This window comes from Erithacus rubecula (assembly GCF_903797595.1).
Source record: "Erithacus rubecula genome assembly, chromosome: 13".
Lineage (NCBI taxonomy): Eukaryota > Metazoa > Chordata > Aves > Passeriformes > Muscicapidae > Erithacus > Erithacus rubecula.
In genome coordinates this window covers 10,652,056-10,671,249 of record NC_136665.1, presented here as the reverse complement: position 1 = coordinate 10,671,249, position 19,194 = coordinate 10,652,056, and the positions used below count along the sequence as shown (strand labels likewise).

At 50.4% G+C, this 19,194-nt stretch overlaps 1 protein-coding gene and 1 long non-coding RNA gene across 3 annotated transcripts in view; one reads left to right on the top strand and one right to left on the bottom strand.

Annotated features, from left to right (window-relative positions):
• Positions 1-5,337: 5,337 nt before the first annotated feature.
• CHST13 (carbohydrate sulfotransferase 13) overlaps positions 5,338-19,194 on the bottom strand; it is a 29,563-nt gene continuing 15,706 nt past the window's right edge. For both annotated transcript variants that reach the window (XM_079317149.1, XM_079317150.1), the window contains exons 2-3: positions 11,817-11,893; positions 5,338-6,641 (exon numbers count right to left, since the gene is read on the bottom strand). In XM_079317149.1, the coding sequence (XP_079173275.1) occupies positions 5,796-6,641; positions 11,817-11,882 (912 nt within the window). In that variant the 5' untranslated portion in view covers positions 11,883-11,893 and the 3' untranslated portion in view covers positions 5,338-5,795. The remainder of the gene's footprint in view (positions 6,642-11,816; positions 11,894-19,194) is intronic.
• On the top strand, positions 6,177-11,330 carry LOC306807506. Its single transcript, XR_013775734.1, has 3 exons — positions 6,177-6,317; positions 10,145-10,252; positions 10,500-11,330. It is a non-coding gene; the product is annotated as an uncharacterized lncRNA (long non-coding RNA).

The following is a 19,194-nucleotide window of genomic DNA, read 5'->3' as shown; positions in this document are numbered from 1 at the left end:
GAAATGATATAACCAAAGGAAATGGTTTCAATAAAAGGGGATTTTTTTTTTCATTTTTTTTTTCAAGGGCAGTGAGAGGCTAGTTATTTGGCTGCTCAGCCTGTTTACTCTTTCTCTTTCCTCTTTTTTTCTTTGTGCAAATGAGAAAAGGCCTTTGCTAATAAAGCTTATATGTAACCCTGGAGCACAGCTTGGGTCAGCATTCCTGTAACTCCATCTGAACTTGCTCCTCTAAGAAAGCACTCCCAGCCCTTGCAGTGAGTGGGCAGCACTGCTCTGTCCCCTGGTACCAGTTGCCTCTGGGGCAGAAGCCCCTGATTTGTACATGCATCCTCCCCCTTCTCCCCTCCTTGAAAGCAGAAATTTGATGCTTAAATACCTGCAGGCTCCTCAGCTTCTAAGCATTTTCTAAGTATTGAGAACTTTCAATACATCACAGCAGGCCCTACCTGGTTTTGTGCTCCCTGTGGTGTTGTGTTGGAGTTGGTCAGGGAGGAGATTTGGGGAGGGGGTTGTTTGCCTCCCTTCTCCTCCACAAATCTCAGTTTCAGAACAGACTTGTGTGGGTAGCAGAGCCCAGACGGGGTGGGGACATTTCACAGTGATTTCTGTCTTCAATCTAACCCATCACAAAAATCACTGCCAGCAGTGGGTCTGGCTCCTCTGCTGTCTGTGTCTGTGTCATTACTGTGCCCAGCTTTTCCCTGGGCTGGACCCACCCTGCCAGAGCAGCACCAGTACCTCAATTTCAGCTGGCAGTGACTTTTATTTGTATTTAGTCCTCACAGCTCTCAAATAAGCCATAGTCTTAAAAAATGAGGAGGTGGAAGAAGAGAGCTTCTTTCTTGCTGCTCTTTCCCTTGGCTGCTGACCTGCCCCTTTGGGCTCAGTGCTGGTCCTGGACTGAAAAAACCATCCAGTGCTGTGAGATGCTTGTGGAAGGCTTACCTTATTGTAATCTTTAAAGGGAATAAAGGAAAATGTGGAGTGTTGGCAGAGAATGAGATTGGCTATTTTTGAACATTGTGCAGCCATCAGTCAGCTGATCTAGACTCCAGTAGTGGGCAGTGAAACAATATATTTTTTTAACGTCCCATGGCTTTATTTCCCACTGTATCAGCAGTGCAGGTAGGGTCAATGCTGATATCAGCCACTAGCTGTACCCCAATAAACTAAATCTCAGGTTCATGACCTGTTGTGGGATGGGGGCTGAGAAAGAGCACTGGAGTTTGGGAGGGGGTGGGTGCCTGCCCTGGACCACCACATTTGCTGGGATTCACCATCTGTAGATGCAGATGGGAACAGGGGCTTGTTTTCAGGGATAGTAAAATAATATATTTTTCTCCCCCCACTGCTTCCACTCACTGCCTCTATCCTAACACAGTAATTTTCCAGAAACTCTCTGTGAGATGGAGCTTCTTTACCAGGGACAAGCAAAGTGCCAGCCAGCAAACACAGTAAGTCTGAAAAACCTCCTTCAAGGGAGACACTGCTTCCAAGACATACTTGAAGACACTTCTTTTTGTTTTCTTCATCTTCAATGAAAGTCTATTTAATCCTCCAGCTGGTAAACAACCCAATCTGTGGTGCACAGGAAAGTCTGGAAGGAAACCTCCTGAACACTGAAGCTCCATTTTGTTCCATTGGAAGGAGAAACTCAACAGCTTTGCGTGGGCCATGAGGGATGAGGCCAGCAGCTCCTTGGCACAGAAAACCCCACAGTGCTCACCACACTGGAAGCTGCTGGAGGCACTTGGAGGAAGGGTCTGGCTCTTCAATAACTCCTAAGCCACGCTGGACTTTGGCAAAGCTCAACAGTGCAGCAAGGGAAGGTACTTTCTCTTTCATGCTGGGGGGTATATGAGTATTTCTATAACAAATGCCATGGTGTACAGACACCATATGTAGACACACACAAGCCAAATGTCTATTCAGTATTATAACCGTATACAAATCAAATTACTCAATATATAATACATAGATTGACCCAGCAGTAATTATATTATACATTGTAATATAATGATTATTTTCATTGTATATTTATGCACATGTGAACATACCAAAGTGAGGCTGTTCTCGTTTTTTCTGTGTCTGGTACTCAGAGAGCTCCCCAATAGCCTTGGGCCAAACTCCAGGACAACCCTGACTCCTTTAGTCTCTTGTGCCCAAGCTCTGCAGCCTGAGGCAGGGATGGGAGCATTCCAGGGGGCTGGGGGGACATTAATAACAGGATCCTCTGTTCAGTGGGGCCAGGACTGGCACCTTCTGCTGGACACAGTCCCTGCTCAGAGAGGAGGGCTTGGACAGGACCAAGGGATAAGACCTCAGGCATCTCCTTGAAGCTCATGCACATCAGCCACTGCCACATTCCCACTTCCAAATGGAGGAGAAAACCAAATCCAGTTACACTTTAGAGATGGCCCAGGCCTCCTTGATATTTTCTTCTCTAAAAAGAAAAACGTACGCAGTTTAAAAATCCCAGCCAGCCAGGAGCCCTCAGAGAAATTGTTCCCAGCGCCCGTTGAGGGAATTTCACGGCTGTAGTTGGGATCGCCGGTCACACGGGGTCCTCCTAGCTCCGTCCTGCTCCCGAACTCCAGCGCTTGCGGTGGGAACGGCAGGAGCCGGACCGTGCCTGCCGGCCCCGGCCCCGCAGCATCCCGATCCCTCAGCATCCGATCCCTCAGCATCCCAACCTCCAGCATCCTGACCCACAGCATCCGATCCCTCAGCATCCCAACCTGCAGCATCCTGACCCACAGCATCCGATCCCTCAGCATCCCAACCTGCAGCATCCTGACCCACAGCATCCGATCCCACGGCATCCGATCCCTCAGCATCCCAACCTGCAGCATCCTGACCCACAGCATCCGATCCCACGGCATCCGATCCCTCAGCATCCCAACCTGCAGCATCCTGACCCACAGCATCCGATCCCTCAGCATCCCAACCTGCAGCATCCTGACCCACAGCATCCTGATCCCTCAGCATCCCGATCCCTCAGCATCCTGACCCACAGCATCCCGATCCCTCAGCATCCCGATCCCTCAGCATCCTGACCCACAGCATCCCGATCCCTCAGCATCCCGATCCCTCAGCATCCTGACCCACAGCATCCTGACCCACAGCATCCCGATCCCTCAGCATCCCGATCCCTCAGCATCCCAACCTGCAGCATCCTGACCCTCAGCATCCTGACCCACAGCATCCGATCCCTCAGCATCCCAACCTGCAGCATCCTGATCCCTCAGCATCCCAACCTGCAGCATCCTGATCCCTCAGCATCCCGATCCCTCAGCATCCGATCCCTCAGCATCCCAACCTGCAGCATCCTGATCCCTCAGCATCCCTTCCCACAGCATCCCAACCTGTAGCATCCCTTCCCCGCAGCATCCCCTCCTCACAGCATTCCAACTCCAGAGCTGGACCTGGAGCATCCCGATCCCCCAGCAATTCGGCTTTGGCACAGGCTGAATGATTCCTGTCCTGTCCTGTCCTGCCCAGGCTGAAGGTGTTCATTTCAGAAATACCAAGTGTCTCTTCGCTGTTTGCATGGTTAGGTTTTCCTTTGGAAAGCTTTAGGCAGAGAGGAAGTCAAGGGTATCACCTAAGTGGTTTGGATTGTGGATGTTGGCTGTTGGGATTTTATAGAAACAGCCCAAGGGTGGGTATTTCTAAAGGTCCTACATGACCCAAAACACACCTTTACAGGCTCCTGCCTTCAGAATCTCATGGCCAAGGCTGCAGGGCTGCATTTGGTCCATTCATGTGTGGCTGGGCTGTTGATTGGGTCAGTGGGTCAGGTCTGATGGGGATGCCAGGACAAACAGCCATTCACAGCTGGGACCACCTCCTCATTGCCACTGTTGTAGGAAAGATTAGAAGCCACCTGGCTGAAGAACAAAGCCCAGAGGTTTCTATTCCCTCACTTGCACACCAAAGAAAGCCCAAAGTGGCTCACAGCCAGACAGATATTGTCTAAACACCCACAGACAGCACAGCTGGGAGTGAGTCTATCTGTCCTTGCCACTCACTGTGCCATCAGCTCTTCAGAGGTACTGGCAAGGAACAGTATTTAGGAAAAATAAAAACAACCATCCATCCAAAAACTCATCCTTTTATGACCCTGCATCGGACCCCAAATTACGATTCATGACCAAAAGTGATGAAAAGATCTTGCAGTGATTTAAACAAAGATTTTTCCAAGCAGAGGCTGCTCTGAGAGAGAACACAAGACTCCTGAGAAAGCAGGAGGAATGCACTCCAAGCCTGAATGCTGCAGATGAAATTTGTTGCATCATATAATCTGTTTTTGTGCTTTCTGTTTCAGCTAGACAGGGACATACCAAGATAGCATGAGAAAGGCCATTTCTTCAAGATCTCCAGTACAGATTGGGAGAATCATTCACCCTGCCAGGATCACCAGCAGCTTCATTTACTTTTCTTTTTCATTGCTTTGCTGAAGCCAATCTCCAATGGAGCAAGCAAGGAGGGAGTGTCAGCATATAGATGCCAGTCAGAGGCAGAGAAGAAAAAGGTTAAGATATAACAGCTGAAAGTTGTTAGATGGAAACACCATTCTTTTACAGATACTGAGAGCACTGTGGTTTTATAAAACCTCCCATTGTATTGCACTAATAAGTCAAGTGTTTGCAGCCAAGCCAGCAGACACACTCTACAGCATCTATTACCAGTGTGTTTATTTACAAAGGCAGCCAGCAAGCCAAAGCCAAACAGAAAAGAGGGAAGACTGAAATATGGACTGGTTTTAATTTAAAATCCTAGGGCTCGGTTTGTCATTTTCTTTTGTGTTTCACCCTCTCCTCTCTGTTTTTTCTTCAAGGATGATTATCCAAAGGCAACCAGGCAAAGGATTGTTTCCCTCTAGGTGTCTCTGTCCCTGCTTTTATCCTCAATTTTTTTCTCACACACATACACACATACTGGCCTCCCAGTCCAACACTACCTCTCCATTACCACAGCAATCTCCCACATTTCAGCTCAGTGCTCCCCCAAACTTTATAACTTTTATAAAGTGGCTGCATACAGAAGCAGCCCACACTGTCATGGGAAGAGAAGCCAGTACTGCCAGCAGGGCCATGGGCAGGACACTGTGGATGATGTGATTTCATCAGAGCAGACACTGCACCCATGCTGTTTGTATGGCTTTACAACTGTTACCACCTGCTTTCCAAAAATGGGAGGTGTGGTCAGAGTAACACACCTCTGTTTGTTATGTCCCCCTCAGCAGGGGATAGCATGGGAAGTGGGATGAGGACAGAAGACAACAAAACAAGAAGAAAAGGTGGGAGCAATTTTAAATAAAAGGAAAAAGTGACATTAAATTATTGCTTTATTTCTGGTTCTATGCAAGTCTCTGATACACTCCACTCTTACCCCTGAGACTCCATGTCTGCTCCCAAACAGCCCAGTAAGGAGGAGAAAGACCTGAAGGGATCCTGCCCAAAAAAGAAGCCTTCCCAAGATTTGGATCTACAGAGGAGTCTCTTAGTTAAGAGCAAGTCCCCAGCCAAAGTGAGAAGGGTCCAGTCCCACCACCATTCCCTGTAGGCATTGAAGGCTGGGAGGCAAAGGGAAGGAAAAGCCCCAGTGTTTTGAGAAGTGTTCTTCCTCCAGATCATGCATGAACAAGGCATCAGGAGATGGAGCAGACCCTAATAAAAGGGCACAGGGAAGAAGTCAACCAAGAGATGAGCACAAGGTAGGAGGAGAGGAATTGTGGCAAGACGAGAGTGATCCAGCTCTCCCTCACCTCTTCCCGCACAGCCCCTGCCTCATCGGATGCGGAGGTACGAGGGGATGGAGTAATTGAACAGCAAGTAGTCCATTTTGTATAAATTAAAGAGTCTCCTTTGGTAGAAGGGGCTAATGTCCTGGAAGAACTGGGCCGTCATGTCGTCCGTCGTCCTGGTGGTCTTGGACGAAGCGGGGAACTTGACGCTGCCGTCGGCCCCCACCAGCTGCAGGATGTAGTTGGCGTCCTCGGCCAGCGTCTCGTACTTGCCCACCACGTCGTAGTGGATGATGCAGGGGTGGCAGAGCGAGTGCACGCGCTCCCAGTGCTCGTTGAAGGGCTCCTCCTGCTGCGTGCGCGGGTCCAGCAGGTAGTAGACGAACTCGTCGAAGCGCACGTCGTCGCCGCGCTCCAGGGCGCGCTGGCTGGGCTGCCGCCGGTGCCGCCGCACGATGCGCGTGCCGTAGCGCTTGTGGAAGGCCGTGTTGTAGCTGAGCGTGAACTTGTTGCGATAGGCCGAGACCAGGCGCTCCAGGGGCTCCCGCACGAAGACAAACTTGAGGTAGGTGCGCAGGCGGGCGTTGATCTCGGGGACGCTGTACTCGGACAGGCTGCGCAGGTTGGAGGGGACGTGGGCCTCGTGGGCCGGGATCTCCAGCGGGTCCTGGTACTTGCCCTGCCCCGTCAGCACCATCATCACCCGCTTCCAGTTCGTGCAGGCCACCTTGGGCACGTAGCAGTAGAGCAGCCCGTGCGCGTCGTCCACCACCAAGTGCCGCAAGTCATCGGGCCGCAGCAGGCGCCGCTTGCGGGTGTAGCGGCTGCAGACACTGCTCAGCAGCTCCCGTCTCTGCTGGTGAACTGCCTGCAGGGACGACTGCTCAAACTGGGGGAAAACAACAGGGATGGTCACCAGCTGACTGCGCACAGCACACAGCACCCGGCACACACACACACAGCACCCGGCACACACACACACAGCACCCGGCACACACACACACAGCACCCGGCACACACAAACAGCACCCGGCACACACACACACAGCACCCGGCACACACACACACAGCACCCGGCACACACACACAGCACCCGGAACACACACACAGCACACACACACACAGCACACAGCACACACACACACAGCACCCGGCACACACACACACACAGCACACACACACAGCACCCGGCACACACACACAGCACCCGGCACACACAACACCCGGCACACACACACACACAGCACCCGGCACACACACACACAGCACTCGGCACACACACACACACACACACAGCACCCGGCACACACACACAGCACCCGGCACACACAGCACCCGGCACACACACACACACACACACACACACACACACACAAACAGCGCCCGGCACACACACACACAGCACCCGGCACACACACACAGCACCCGGCACACACAACACCCGGCACACACACACACACAGCACCCGGCACACACACACACACACACACACACACACACACACAGCACCCGGCACACACAAACAGCACCCGGCACACACACACACACACACACAGCACCCGGCACACACGAACAGCGCCCGGCACACACACACACAGCACCCGGCACACACACACACAGCACCCGGCACACACAGCACCCGGCACACACACACACAGCACCCGGCACACACACACACACACACACACACACACACACACACAGCACCCGGCACACACACACAGCACCCGGCACACACAGCACCCGGCACACACACAGCACCCGGCACACACACACAGCACCCGCACACACACCACCACCACACACACACACCCCACACACACACACAGCACCCGGCACACACACACAGCACCCGGCACACACACACAGCACCCGGCACACACACACACACACACACACACACACAGCACACACAAACAGCGCCCGGCACACACACACACAGCACCCGGCACACACACACACAGCACCCGGCACACACAGCACCCGGCACACACACACACACACACACACACACACACCACCCAGCACACACACACACACACACACACACACACAGCACACACAAACAGCGCCCGGCACACACACACACACAGCACCCGGCACACACACACACAGCACCCGGCACACACAGCACCCGGCACACACACACACAGCACCCGGCACACACACACACACACACACACACACACCCACACCCACACACAGCACCCGGCACACACACACACACACACACACACACACACACACCAGCACCCGGCACACACACAGCACCCGGCACACACACACACAGCACCCGGCACACACACACAGCACACACACACACAGCACCCGGCACACACACACAGCACCCGGCACACACACAGCACCTGGCACACACACACACACACACACACACACACACACAGAGCACACACACACACACAGCACCCGGCACACACACACAGCACACACACACACACACACAGCACCCACCACACACACACACACAGCGCCCGGCACACACAAACAGCACCCGGCACACACACACAGCACCCAACACACACACACAGCACACACACACACAGCACACACACACACAGCACCCGGCACACACACACACACAGCACACACACACACAGCACCCGGCACACACACACACACAAACACACACACACACACACAGCACCCAGCACACACACACAGCACACACACACACAGCACCCGGCACACACACACAGCACCCGGCACACACACACAGCACCTGGCACACACACACAGCACCCGGCACACACACACACACACACACAGCACACACACACACACAGCACCCGGCACACACACACAGCACCCGGCACACACACAGCACCCAGCACACACACACAGCACCCAGCACACACACACACACACCCGGCACACATTGTCCCCGTGATGCCCCGTTACTGGGCCGGGCAGTCACCCATGGGGGATTATGGACAGCACTCAGTTAGAGCACAACTTGATTTGGTGCACTTAACCCTTGGACAGGCTGGCATCAAAAGAAAGGACTGGATGTGATGAGGAGCTGGATGAGAAGTTGTGGGGGTGAGGGAAGCACAGGCAGTGCAGAGGGTCAATACAAGGGCACACTGGGCTCAGGTGCTCCCTCACAGCAGCCTGGGGCATGCCCGGCCCCAGGGACAGAAAGCACAGCCTGTTTGCTGGCACAGGGCCCTGCACACTCCTGCACTGCTGCCTCACACTGCACACACACACTGTGAACACCCAGCCAAGGGCAGAACCGTGGCACACACCTCTGGGCATGCTCATGGAAATGGCCTGGTGTGCTGCCAAGGAAGGCAAATGGACATGGTCTCTGATGCTGGTGATCAAACCCTGGTGAGCAGGAGGGGAGCTGGAGGTGAGGTGGGTGGCAGGTGGCATGGAGAGGAGCAAGGGGCTGAGTAGGCAGTGCTGGGGCCCTTCCTGAGAGCTTTGGGTTCCTTCTCCTGAGGAACTTCTTCCACACAGGCCAGTCCCATGCCTCAGCTCTGTCACAGCTTCCTTTGGCCGCAGGGATGAGGAACCAACACATGTTCCTTTAACCCTTCTGACCCTTGCATCAAGAACTGGCAGCTGCTGCACTGGCTTACCAGAAGCCCAGGATCCATAACCCCTGACCCAGCTGAAAACCCCTTGCAGATCTGGAGACATGACCTTTCCCGTCATGGCTTTTGTCAGAAATTCCAAAATGTCACTAGAACATCTGGGGAAGGAAACCATTTCCAGGAAGTCAGAAGGGGAAGGTCCCCTCCTCCTTCTGCCCACTCTGTCCCTGTTCTGCTCACAAGGGTTGGGAAATTCCGTGTTCCTCATTGCTGGGAACATCCACAGCCTTGTCTGGGAAAGGCAGCACCAAGCACCTGCTAACCCAGGGTGGCCCTGACCCCGCAGGGCTGTGGCTTTAATGCCATGCAGTGACCACCATGTCCCAGCATCACTGTGGCCCCCACTCTGGGGCTCTAAAGACACTCCTGCCAGTGTCAGAGGTGCCACAGCAAACAGCTCTGCAGTTGCACAGATGTGGCAAGCTCCAGATGAAGGGCAAGGGCAGGCTTGGTGCCTGCATCAGAGCTGTCAGTGCCCAGGCATGCTAAAGGACACCCTTTGCCAGGCTTCAGGTGCTCCCTCACTGCTCCCAGGGTGTTTTTTGGAGCATTTGAAAGGGCTTGTAAACCTCCTGACAGGAGTGGGGAACTAAGACAAACTGTCCATCCTGTGGATGATCCAGCAGACCTGTCATCTTCAGAGAGAGACATGAACATCTGGGCAAACAGCTCCTTCTGCAAGGGATGAACCACACTCAGACCCTTTTGGATCTTATTTTCACAAAAGAAATAACCTCATCCAGGTCACCTTAGTGACCATTTTCTCCAGGAACCTTCATGGGCAGTAATCTCTGACAGGGACAGGAGAAAGCATCCCATTCTTACTCCTTCTAACAGGGACATGACAAAGGAAAATGCCAAAACAAAGGAAATTCAGGTGAGCAATGCTAAATGCCAGCAAGGTATGACTCTGACATTGTTGGCTACTAGGCTAAAAAGAAAACACAGCACCTAGGGAGGTGATAACCACAGCTGAAGAAGCTTTCTCATGCTGCCTTACAATATAGCCAAATCTTTCATTAGAAATTTCTTTAGTTTGGAGCCTCCCTGTCAGCTTTTAGAACTGGAAAACGTTTTTGCAAGGGCTTTAAAAAAGAGGGATTCTAATAATGTGACTTTTTCAGGTGTCTTTCCCTGCACTGGCATAATTCAAAACTATTGGACCAGAGAGACAGACAGACAGACAGACACTGTCTGCAGGCATGGCAACAAATAAATGGCACTACTTTTCAGCAGCCATCCACTGGAATAAATGCACGTCTTGCAGTTATTTCAGAGCAAAATTGCTCTCTTCGTTTCCTTCTCTTTAAAAGCCAGGGAAATTAAGTATCACTTTCAAGGAAATAACACCATGACATTCCAGCAGCACCAGGGTTTGCTGGCACCATGGCCAAGAGAGTCCATATTTGCCATTTTTCAGAGAGAAAACATACTTTGGCTGCTTACAGACATAAAAGCATCAACCTAGACAGTAACAAAGCAACACATACAGAAAGATCTGGCTGCACTGGGCACTGTAGTGAGGGGCCACCAGCACTGCCCTGTGCCCTTTGGGGGCTGCAGCAGAGGACAGCCCAGACACAGGGAGATGCAGGGCAATTTGGGGGCTGGGCACGTGGCATGGCACCCGTTGGAGGGTGGTTTCCCACAGGGCTTTCTGCAGGGAAGTTGTGGGTGAAGATCCCTCTGCAATTGTGGCTGATAGAGGGGGAAACTGCCTGCTCAGGAGGAAATGCAGCAGAAAGAAAGAAAAATTTTTTACAGCTCTGACCACAAGTTCTGCAGTGAAGAGCAAGCAGGATACCTTCCCTGATTCCTGCACAGGGAGGGACCCACCAAGCCCACCTGGAGGGAAGTGATTCTTTGTCCAGGCTGTGCCTGGCTGCTCATTTCTCAGCAGGTATAACTGGCACAGCTCAGAGTGTTGGAGAGGCCTGAGATGTTCCAAGATTATAAATCCCCCATGGCTGAGTCCAGTTATATCTATGTGCACATATGTATGCATCAGCATATATATATATATATATACACACATATATATATATATATATATATACACACACACACACATATATATATAGCAGCTAACACAGAAACATCTGTGAGTTATTAACTCAGGAAGGGTAGCAATGAAGCTCTTGCCCTGATATTGAACTGTTCAGATGGCAAAGTCTCCCAGGTTTGCCCACCCATGGCTTAGCCCACTGATAATTAAAATGTTTGCCCAAGTACCAGCAAGGGCCATAAGCAGTTTTCATCAAGTTACCTACCCCAGAAGTGTGGTCTTGTCTTTTAGACACAGCCAGAGGTTCAGCTGCAAGGACCCTGGGGGTGGCTGGACCTGGCACAGTGCCCCAAAGGCCAGAGCAGTGAAGAAAGGGTCAGCACTCAATGCTACACTTGATCTTCAGCCCACCACTTCCCTGTCCCTGTCCCCTTACCTGGTCACTCTCATATAGGGCCTGGAGTGGGCTGCGACCAGCCTTGCCTTGCCAAGTGGATCTCATATCTTCAGAGGCTGAAAAAGGAATGAGGAAAATCAGAGGGGTTGGAAGGACCTGCTTCTCTCATCTTCTCTTGAGATACTCAAGTTGGGATAAGACTGCCTTTCCCAGGAAGAGACAAACCCATTTTGCTCTGAAAGTGATGCTCAATCAATGCTCTTCCCTCCCCCTTATTTTGTAACAAAATCTTCAGTTAGGATTCAAAAGCTCCAGACCAATTTTTTTTAATAAAACACCAAAAAGAAATGCAACAATTACAATCTCAAGAACAACTAGGAAAAGTTTGATCCCTGTACTTTTGGGAAATGCCATTTTATCCACGCTGTATGTTCAAGGAAATGACTCAGAGGAGACAGGACCCTGACTAGCCTTGCCAGAGATAAAGGGCAAATCCAACACTGCCAGCTCTATGCTGAACCTCCACAGGCTCAGAGGACCACACAACTTGGTGCTTTGTCTGACTGGTAAATCAATTGAAGTTCTTATTTGCTATTTATACTTTTTATTTCCCTTCTAAACCAGGAGCGTCTCCTCTGGTGTTTGAAGCTGAAGACAGACACCTAGGCAGTCCTTGCCCCCTCCCTGCCCTTGTTGTTTCATTTTGGAGATCCATTTGCAGCAGCACCAAACCCAAGGCTGGATGTGCCCAGCCATAAGTGTGGCACCAGAAACCCAATTAGTGACAGCTGCTCAAGTTCTCATGCTCATAAATTATTTAAGGATGCAACCACCTTCCAGGCTAGGAAGCATCTGCTTCAGCTGCCACTGCTCAGCCCCTGAGGTCCCCTTAGGGACCTGTTTCCATCAGAGTGGGGGCAGGAGCATGTGGCCTGGATATCCCAAACCCAAAGCATGGAGCCAGCCATGGCAGGGGCACAGGCTCTCCCTTGCAGCAACACTTTCAAGCAGCTTTCAAGCAGCTCTCCCACCACTCACCCACCCTCTGCTTTTTAGCTCTGACTCTCTCCACTGGCAGAGGATGCCACGACAGTTCCCATGTGAGAAGGTTTGTAACTGTGGAGGAGCCCTGGTGTTGGCTCCCCCAGAAGGAATCACACCATGAGTTTTAAAATGGAGAATTAAGTTTTTTTCTGAAGGGCAAGATAGGACACATTGTTCAGGAGACTGTGGCCTGGGAGGCTCTTCCAGTCCTCCAAGTTCCTGGAAAAAGCATCTGCCACAAGATATTTCTGGCAATGTGGAAGTTTCTAACAGAAGCTTTTAGCATGACAGTTTGGGGCTCTGGATCTTTTCATTCACTGACCGTCACCAACCAACCCCAAATTTGTTACACAAGTCCCAGATGGCATCTGTACAACCAAAATAACCAGAAGGAAAAATCCAGATCCTGTGTTCATTTTGACCTGCTTGCATTTTGCTTAAAAGAAAACTGCTGCAAAGCACAAAGTCACCAGGGTCTCAGCTAAACGTTATTCATTCCTGGAGCTGTAATTAGGAGGAAATGCCTGCCTGACCTCACGAGATTTCATCAGCAGTGCCTGTGTGCTTGCGTGTCCGTGGGAAGTGACACTTCCTGCAGCGCTGGATTGACCAAGATGTGACTCAAGGAGAAGGTACAGTTTCTTCCTCAATCCTCTATATCAGTTACCCCACAGGAGGGTGAAATAGCATCTGTGCCAGTGGGAGATAAGCAGAAAATCCAACGTGCTGGGCTGAGGTGCTCATCCCAGAGAAGCCTTGTTCTACATTTCAGCGGTGTCCTCTGCAAATGACAGGGAATGAGACTGACCTTGAAAACTCAACTCATCTGCCAACAGAGAGCACTAAACCTGAGCCCCTTCCCCCATTGGCTGGGGCTGATAAACTCCTGTTGCCTGTAGGACTGTGACCCCACTGAGGGCTGCCAGCAGTGCCTTGCAGCAGACACTGCTCCTATATTTAGTAAAAACAATGTGGAGGCGTTTGTTTTTGTGATTAACACGTGCATTATCAGCCAGAACCTTCTCTCTGGGACAGAAGCAAACCCAGGGTGGCTTGGGATGACTTAAGGCTGTTAGAAATGCAAAAAGGTCGTGCTGGTGCTGCAGAGGGCAGTGTGGAAATGTCCCAGGGCAAGGCTTCAGTGCCTGCTGCAGCATCAGGTCATGGCCCCAGAGGAGAGCTGGCTTGGCAGGAGGCTCTTGGGGCTCAACAGAAGCCAAATCTGCAGTAAAGAGGGGAGGGAGCAGAGGTCAGGCAGGTCACAGCCATGCTCTGACCTCTTCAGTCCTCTTTTTTTCAGAGGGACCAGCCTGGCCAGTGGGTGCTGCACTTTGCAGGGCTTTTGCCAACAGCCCCAGCAGAAATGTTGTGAAATGGGTTTCCTCCAGCCCTACCCCAGCACAAGATCTGGCAGAGAACAAGGTGTCTTCTCTGGATAGCAGCAAACCCCCTGGGATCCCTGCTATGCTCTTACTTTACAGAGTTCCAGAAAAAAAAGGGAAGAGAAAAAAAAATGGAAAAAACATCTCCCAGCCAGGCTGCTCCCATGCAGCTGAGGGAGTGCTGATCTGGCAGGGGAAGACACCAGGCTGCAGTGTGTGAATAGAGACAAGCCTGTGCCCAAAGCATCCCCAAAACACCTGGGATCCCCTGGCTGTCACAGTGCTAGGCAGGCCAGGGCTGCTGCAACCCACTTGAGCCAGCAGCAGGCTGGAGACAAGTGATTTTATGGAGTTCACCCCACCAAGATCAGCCTTTGACACCCAACACAGTCCTGCCCTATGACCTCAAGCTGTGGCCACCCCTGTTCATCAGCCCCAGCACCTGCAGCATCACTGCTCACACACTCCTGCCCCAGCTCTCCCTGCTGCCAGGTACTGGCTGGAATGTACACATCCCTCCTATTCCACTCTTTCATCCTGAGAGTGAGTTAAGCATTCCATTTCCTTTGGGACTGGTTTACCAATCCCTGGAATGCCCCTGGGACTCCCAAAATGTTTGGGAAGGCCAAGGAATACTGAAATACATGACAGTGTTGAGCAGGGAATATCACGAGTGGATTAATGGTTTGTGTTGTATCTTGGCACCATGGCCCTGAGTACAGCAGGATATTCCATCAAGGAGAAACTGCCAAGACCTTTGCATCTTGGTTTTTCTCCTGATTTATAGCTTGTTACTGAGGTTCCCAGATTCCACCACATGCAGTGGTAATCCTTGGAAATTTAGCATTGCCACAATTGCATCTGAAAGCAGGGATATCACTTAGCCAAGGCATATCAACTTTCTAAACCTTTGGCAACTGCAGGATTACTGTTTGGGTGAGAAGCATCAACACAGTGCTTGTCTGTGATCCAAATCTCAAGTGTTTTTCACTGACACAGTCAGAAGGAAGTATCACATTTGCCCTTTGAATCTTCAAACAATGAGGAAGGGAATAGGAGTGATGTGGAGCAGGAGGCCAAAAGTGCTGTGCTAGGGCAGAGACAGTGACCAGAAATCACTGAATAGGATGAGCCTGAAAAGAAGCTCAGGCACACTTTTGAGTCTCCTGTGCTACAAGGGCTTTCAGACTTTCTTTTGGAGCTTAAAAAGATGTCACACTTCCTCCTTTGTTTCCTCCTGTACCCCAAATTTCAGTGCTGTCCCATCACAGCTGAAGCTATTCTCCTGCAATGTGACATCAACACCACAGAAGGATCTGGGGCTTCAATGTCTTGCCAACTGTCTTGGAAAAGGGAATTGATTTTAAAGCTGTGAATATATAGGTGTACTAGCTGATTGCAAAGACAGCCAGATGTGTGAGGTGAGGGAAAGACTGGATCATGCTTATTCCAGACTTCTGGAAGCAGCAGTGAAAAAATATGCTGTTTTGGCTTCAGAGCCCCTTATAAAGGGAGGGAGGCACTCTGCAACCACAACAGCAAATCCAGAGCGTGAATTGAAGAGTTTGGCTTGGAGACAGGATTCAGGCAGCAACAAGCCTGCTAGGCTGACATCAGCATTGCCCAGGCTTTAGAAAACAGTCTGAAGAAAAGAAAGTAATTAAAAGATGTGGGTTCAACTGGATAATAAATAACTTAGAATGAAAATCAACACTTACCAGACACTGCTCATACCCATGCAAACCTGTCTGTAAATAAAATAAGCTATTTCTGTGTGGTAGATCCTCACCCAGATACACAGTGCATGAGAGACAATGCAGAGGAAACAAGGACTTCAGTCAGAGAGGATGAAGTTTAGAAGGTGAACTGTAAAGGTCATGAGCAACAAGAAAGCAGGTGGCACTTAAATGAGAAATTCTGCACAGAGGGCAGATTTCTAGAAAAATATCTTCCAGATTAGCTTTGGGATTAATACTTTGAGAAGGAGTTGACATAAAAAAGAAAGGTACTGATGATGGACAAAGACTTGAGAAAGGCTGCCATGGCAGGGAAAGACAAACACCAACAGGGAAACTGAAGTTCATCCTGGATGAGGAGAGTGGAAATTTAATAGGATTTAATTTCACAATGTTGGAATTCTGCAGTTTCTGCTACTTTGCTGCTGGAAGTGGCAGGAGGTCCCAGATGCATTAGTTCTGGGCCATCAGCTGCCAGTGTGACAGTCATAAAAAAAGGCAAACGAAGCCCTGAAACTAATCAGGTGAGATATCTGCCATCACAGCAAAAAAAAAAGCATTAACCATATGCTATTATCTATAGCATTGGTGACCCTCACCTGCAGCACTGACAGCTCTGCCCTCCTGGGTCCAAGGCAGGTGCAGAGCTGCTGAGAAGGGCTCCAGGTGGCTGGGTGATGCCAGGACTTGCTGTGCTGGATGTGTGTGCTTGTGTCACTGGAACAGCCAGCAGAGAGGGATGGGAGGTGTTCCACATGCAGGACATCTTCACACCCTCTTGCTCAGGTGCCACATGGGAAAAGGTTTGGAAACCCCAGATCAGTGGGAGTGAGTGGCTGGGATGCAACAGGAGGAATCCCAGATCATTTTGGGCTTGAAGATGAAGCCTTCAGACATTTTCCAGGCTGGACCCTGGGGCCACAAGAAGCCAAAAAAACTCCACATGTGGTCTCCAATATGAAACACTGGAGAGAGTTAACACCTTCTCCTGGGAAGCCAAAGGAAGTGAAGAGACAGCACATGTATTTGCAGGCACCCCAGAGGCCCTGAGGAGCTAATCCTGACCCCACCACTGCCTCCCTGCTGCTGTCTCACAGCCCCAGCTTTGCTTCCTGTTGTGTCTGTGCAAAACCTAAAAAAAGAGAAAAAAGTAACTGTGGTGCCTGAAATGATCAGTGTAAATTACAGCCTGCAAATGCCAGCAGGGCAGTGGGAGAGGTGGTGCTTTGTTCTGTAGGAAGAGTCAGCTCTCAGGGCAGACCCTCTTGGAAGGAAATGCTCTCACACCAAAGAAAAAGTTCTGAAATTGAAGGTGATATTCTCAATGGATTCTGACTTGAACAAAAGAAAAAGGACTGGTGACAGGAGCAGTTTGCTTGGCACACATGGCATGTGTGCAGCTGAACTACATTCATGGGAGAAGAGTGTAGAGTGTAGAGTGGGAAATAACCGTATTAGCAGAAAGGTAAACAACACCCAGAGCTCTACAGTGAGCAGGGATCAGTCACTGGAAGAGCCAGAAATTAGGACCTGGATCTCTTTGTGGGAACAGCAATGAGCTTCTCCAGACCTTGCTGACTCCTCTCCAGCACCTCAGTGAGTGAGTGCTTCAGCCTCAGCAGTGATGGCTCACTCACCCCTGACCACAAAGATGCCACTCCACAAAGTCAGGCTCCTCACTACTGAAATAAGGTACCCAAGGGACACAGAGAAGGATCCTGCCACAGAATTTCTGAGAGGATATTGTGATATTGTGACTGTGCTAGTCAAAGCCAAACCCTGGCTGCAGCCACTGGCTGGCACTGGCTGCTAAATCTGTCCAATTTTTGATTTTAACATCCAAACAAGACAAAAAAAAAAAAAAAAAAAGGAGAAAAAGAAAATAGAGTTTGGCAGCGGCAGTGGTAGATCCAGACAGTTCTTGCAGTCTGAGCTCAGTTTTCCCTCCTGGTTTGATAGCAAAGACTGAGACATGCAGCTGTATGCAGACTGCATGAGGATGCAGGTCCAGGACATGGAGGCCAAAAAATCCCACATGGAAGCAGCAGAACCCCTGGGCAGTGTTCAGTGGTCCACGTGAAGATCCCTGCCTGGAAAGATCAGAGCTATAGAGTCAAACAGTGCTGTCTTCAAAAAGCAGTTTAAGTCTAGGAAGCTCTGGCTTTTATGCTTGGGCTCCTACTGACGGAGAACACATTTCCTTAATTTCTGCTTAAGCACAAAGGCTGATTGTTGTTTGTTGTTTTGTTTTGTTTTGTTTTTTTTTAAGACAGATATTTTTCAAAACTACAGTGATGTGAGAATCCAACACCAAAATCCCACAGAGAACTCCAGACTCACATAGTGCCTTAATGTTGTGGAAGGCTGTGACCTCTCCTTGATGGACACAATGACTAAATAAGTGACCATTTGCTTTCTCACATCATACTCTTGGCTGTGAACAACTGTGTGGCAATTCTGGTGTTCACAGAGCAAGGGAGAACCCTTGGGAGTTATTCCTATTTTAATTCTTACTGAAAGGTTTAGATTTGGGAATGGGAATTTTTTGGCTCCAAAAGCAAATCAAATTTTTGGCTTCAAACAGGCAATCAAATCTCCTTAGATTCTTGTGACTGCTCATTTGTACTGCATCTAGAAAGTCAAGGATATAGACAACAGAGGCTTAATTTAAAAGCTTAGGAAATCTAATAGAGCCACATGATTGATTTGCTTAAATGCATCCCACATCTTTGTGAATTCAGACACAACCACCTCTGCTGGGGAGCTGCAAGTGTGAGGTGTAAGTGGCTGGGCTCATCCAGGGGTCTGCACCCAGAACACTCAGAGGGAGTGGGCAGCACCCCTGCCCCATTCTGGCAGGTAACTGGCAGCAGAGCACATACACAAGAAACAATTCTGGAGAAAGAGGACATGTCACAGCAACACTCTGACAAGCACAAGCAAAGGCAAAAAGCAACCAGCCCTATGGAGAACAACCAGAAGATGATTTCTGGTCCTTTCCCTGGGTGTCTCGCAGGCACAGCACTGCTCCCCAAGAAAGGAGAGCTCAGATATCAACCCACAACAGCCTGCACCTCACACAGCTTCCACATGGCAGAGAACAGGTCTCTGCAGAGCAAGGGCTGGACTGGACCTCTTCTGCTCCTCCTGGGGCTGTGCCAGAGAGTGGTGAGCAGGACTGATGGAGGGGAGCTGGCATCAACCTGCAAACTGCAGCTCCAATATTTACAATACAAACATGCATTTCTTGTTCCA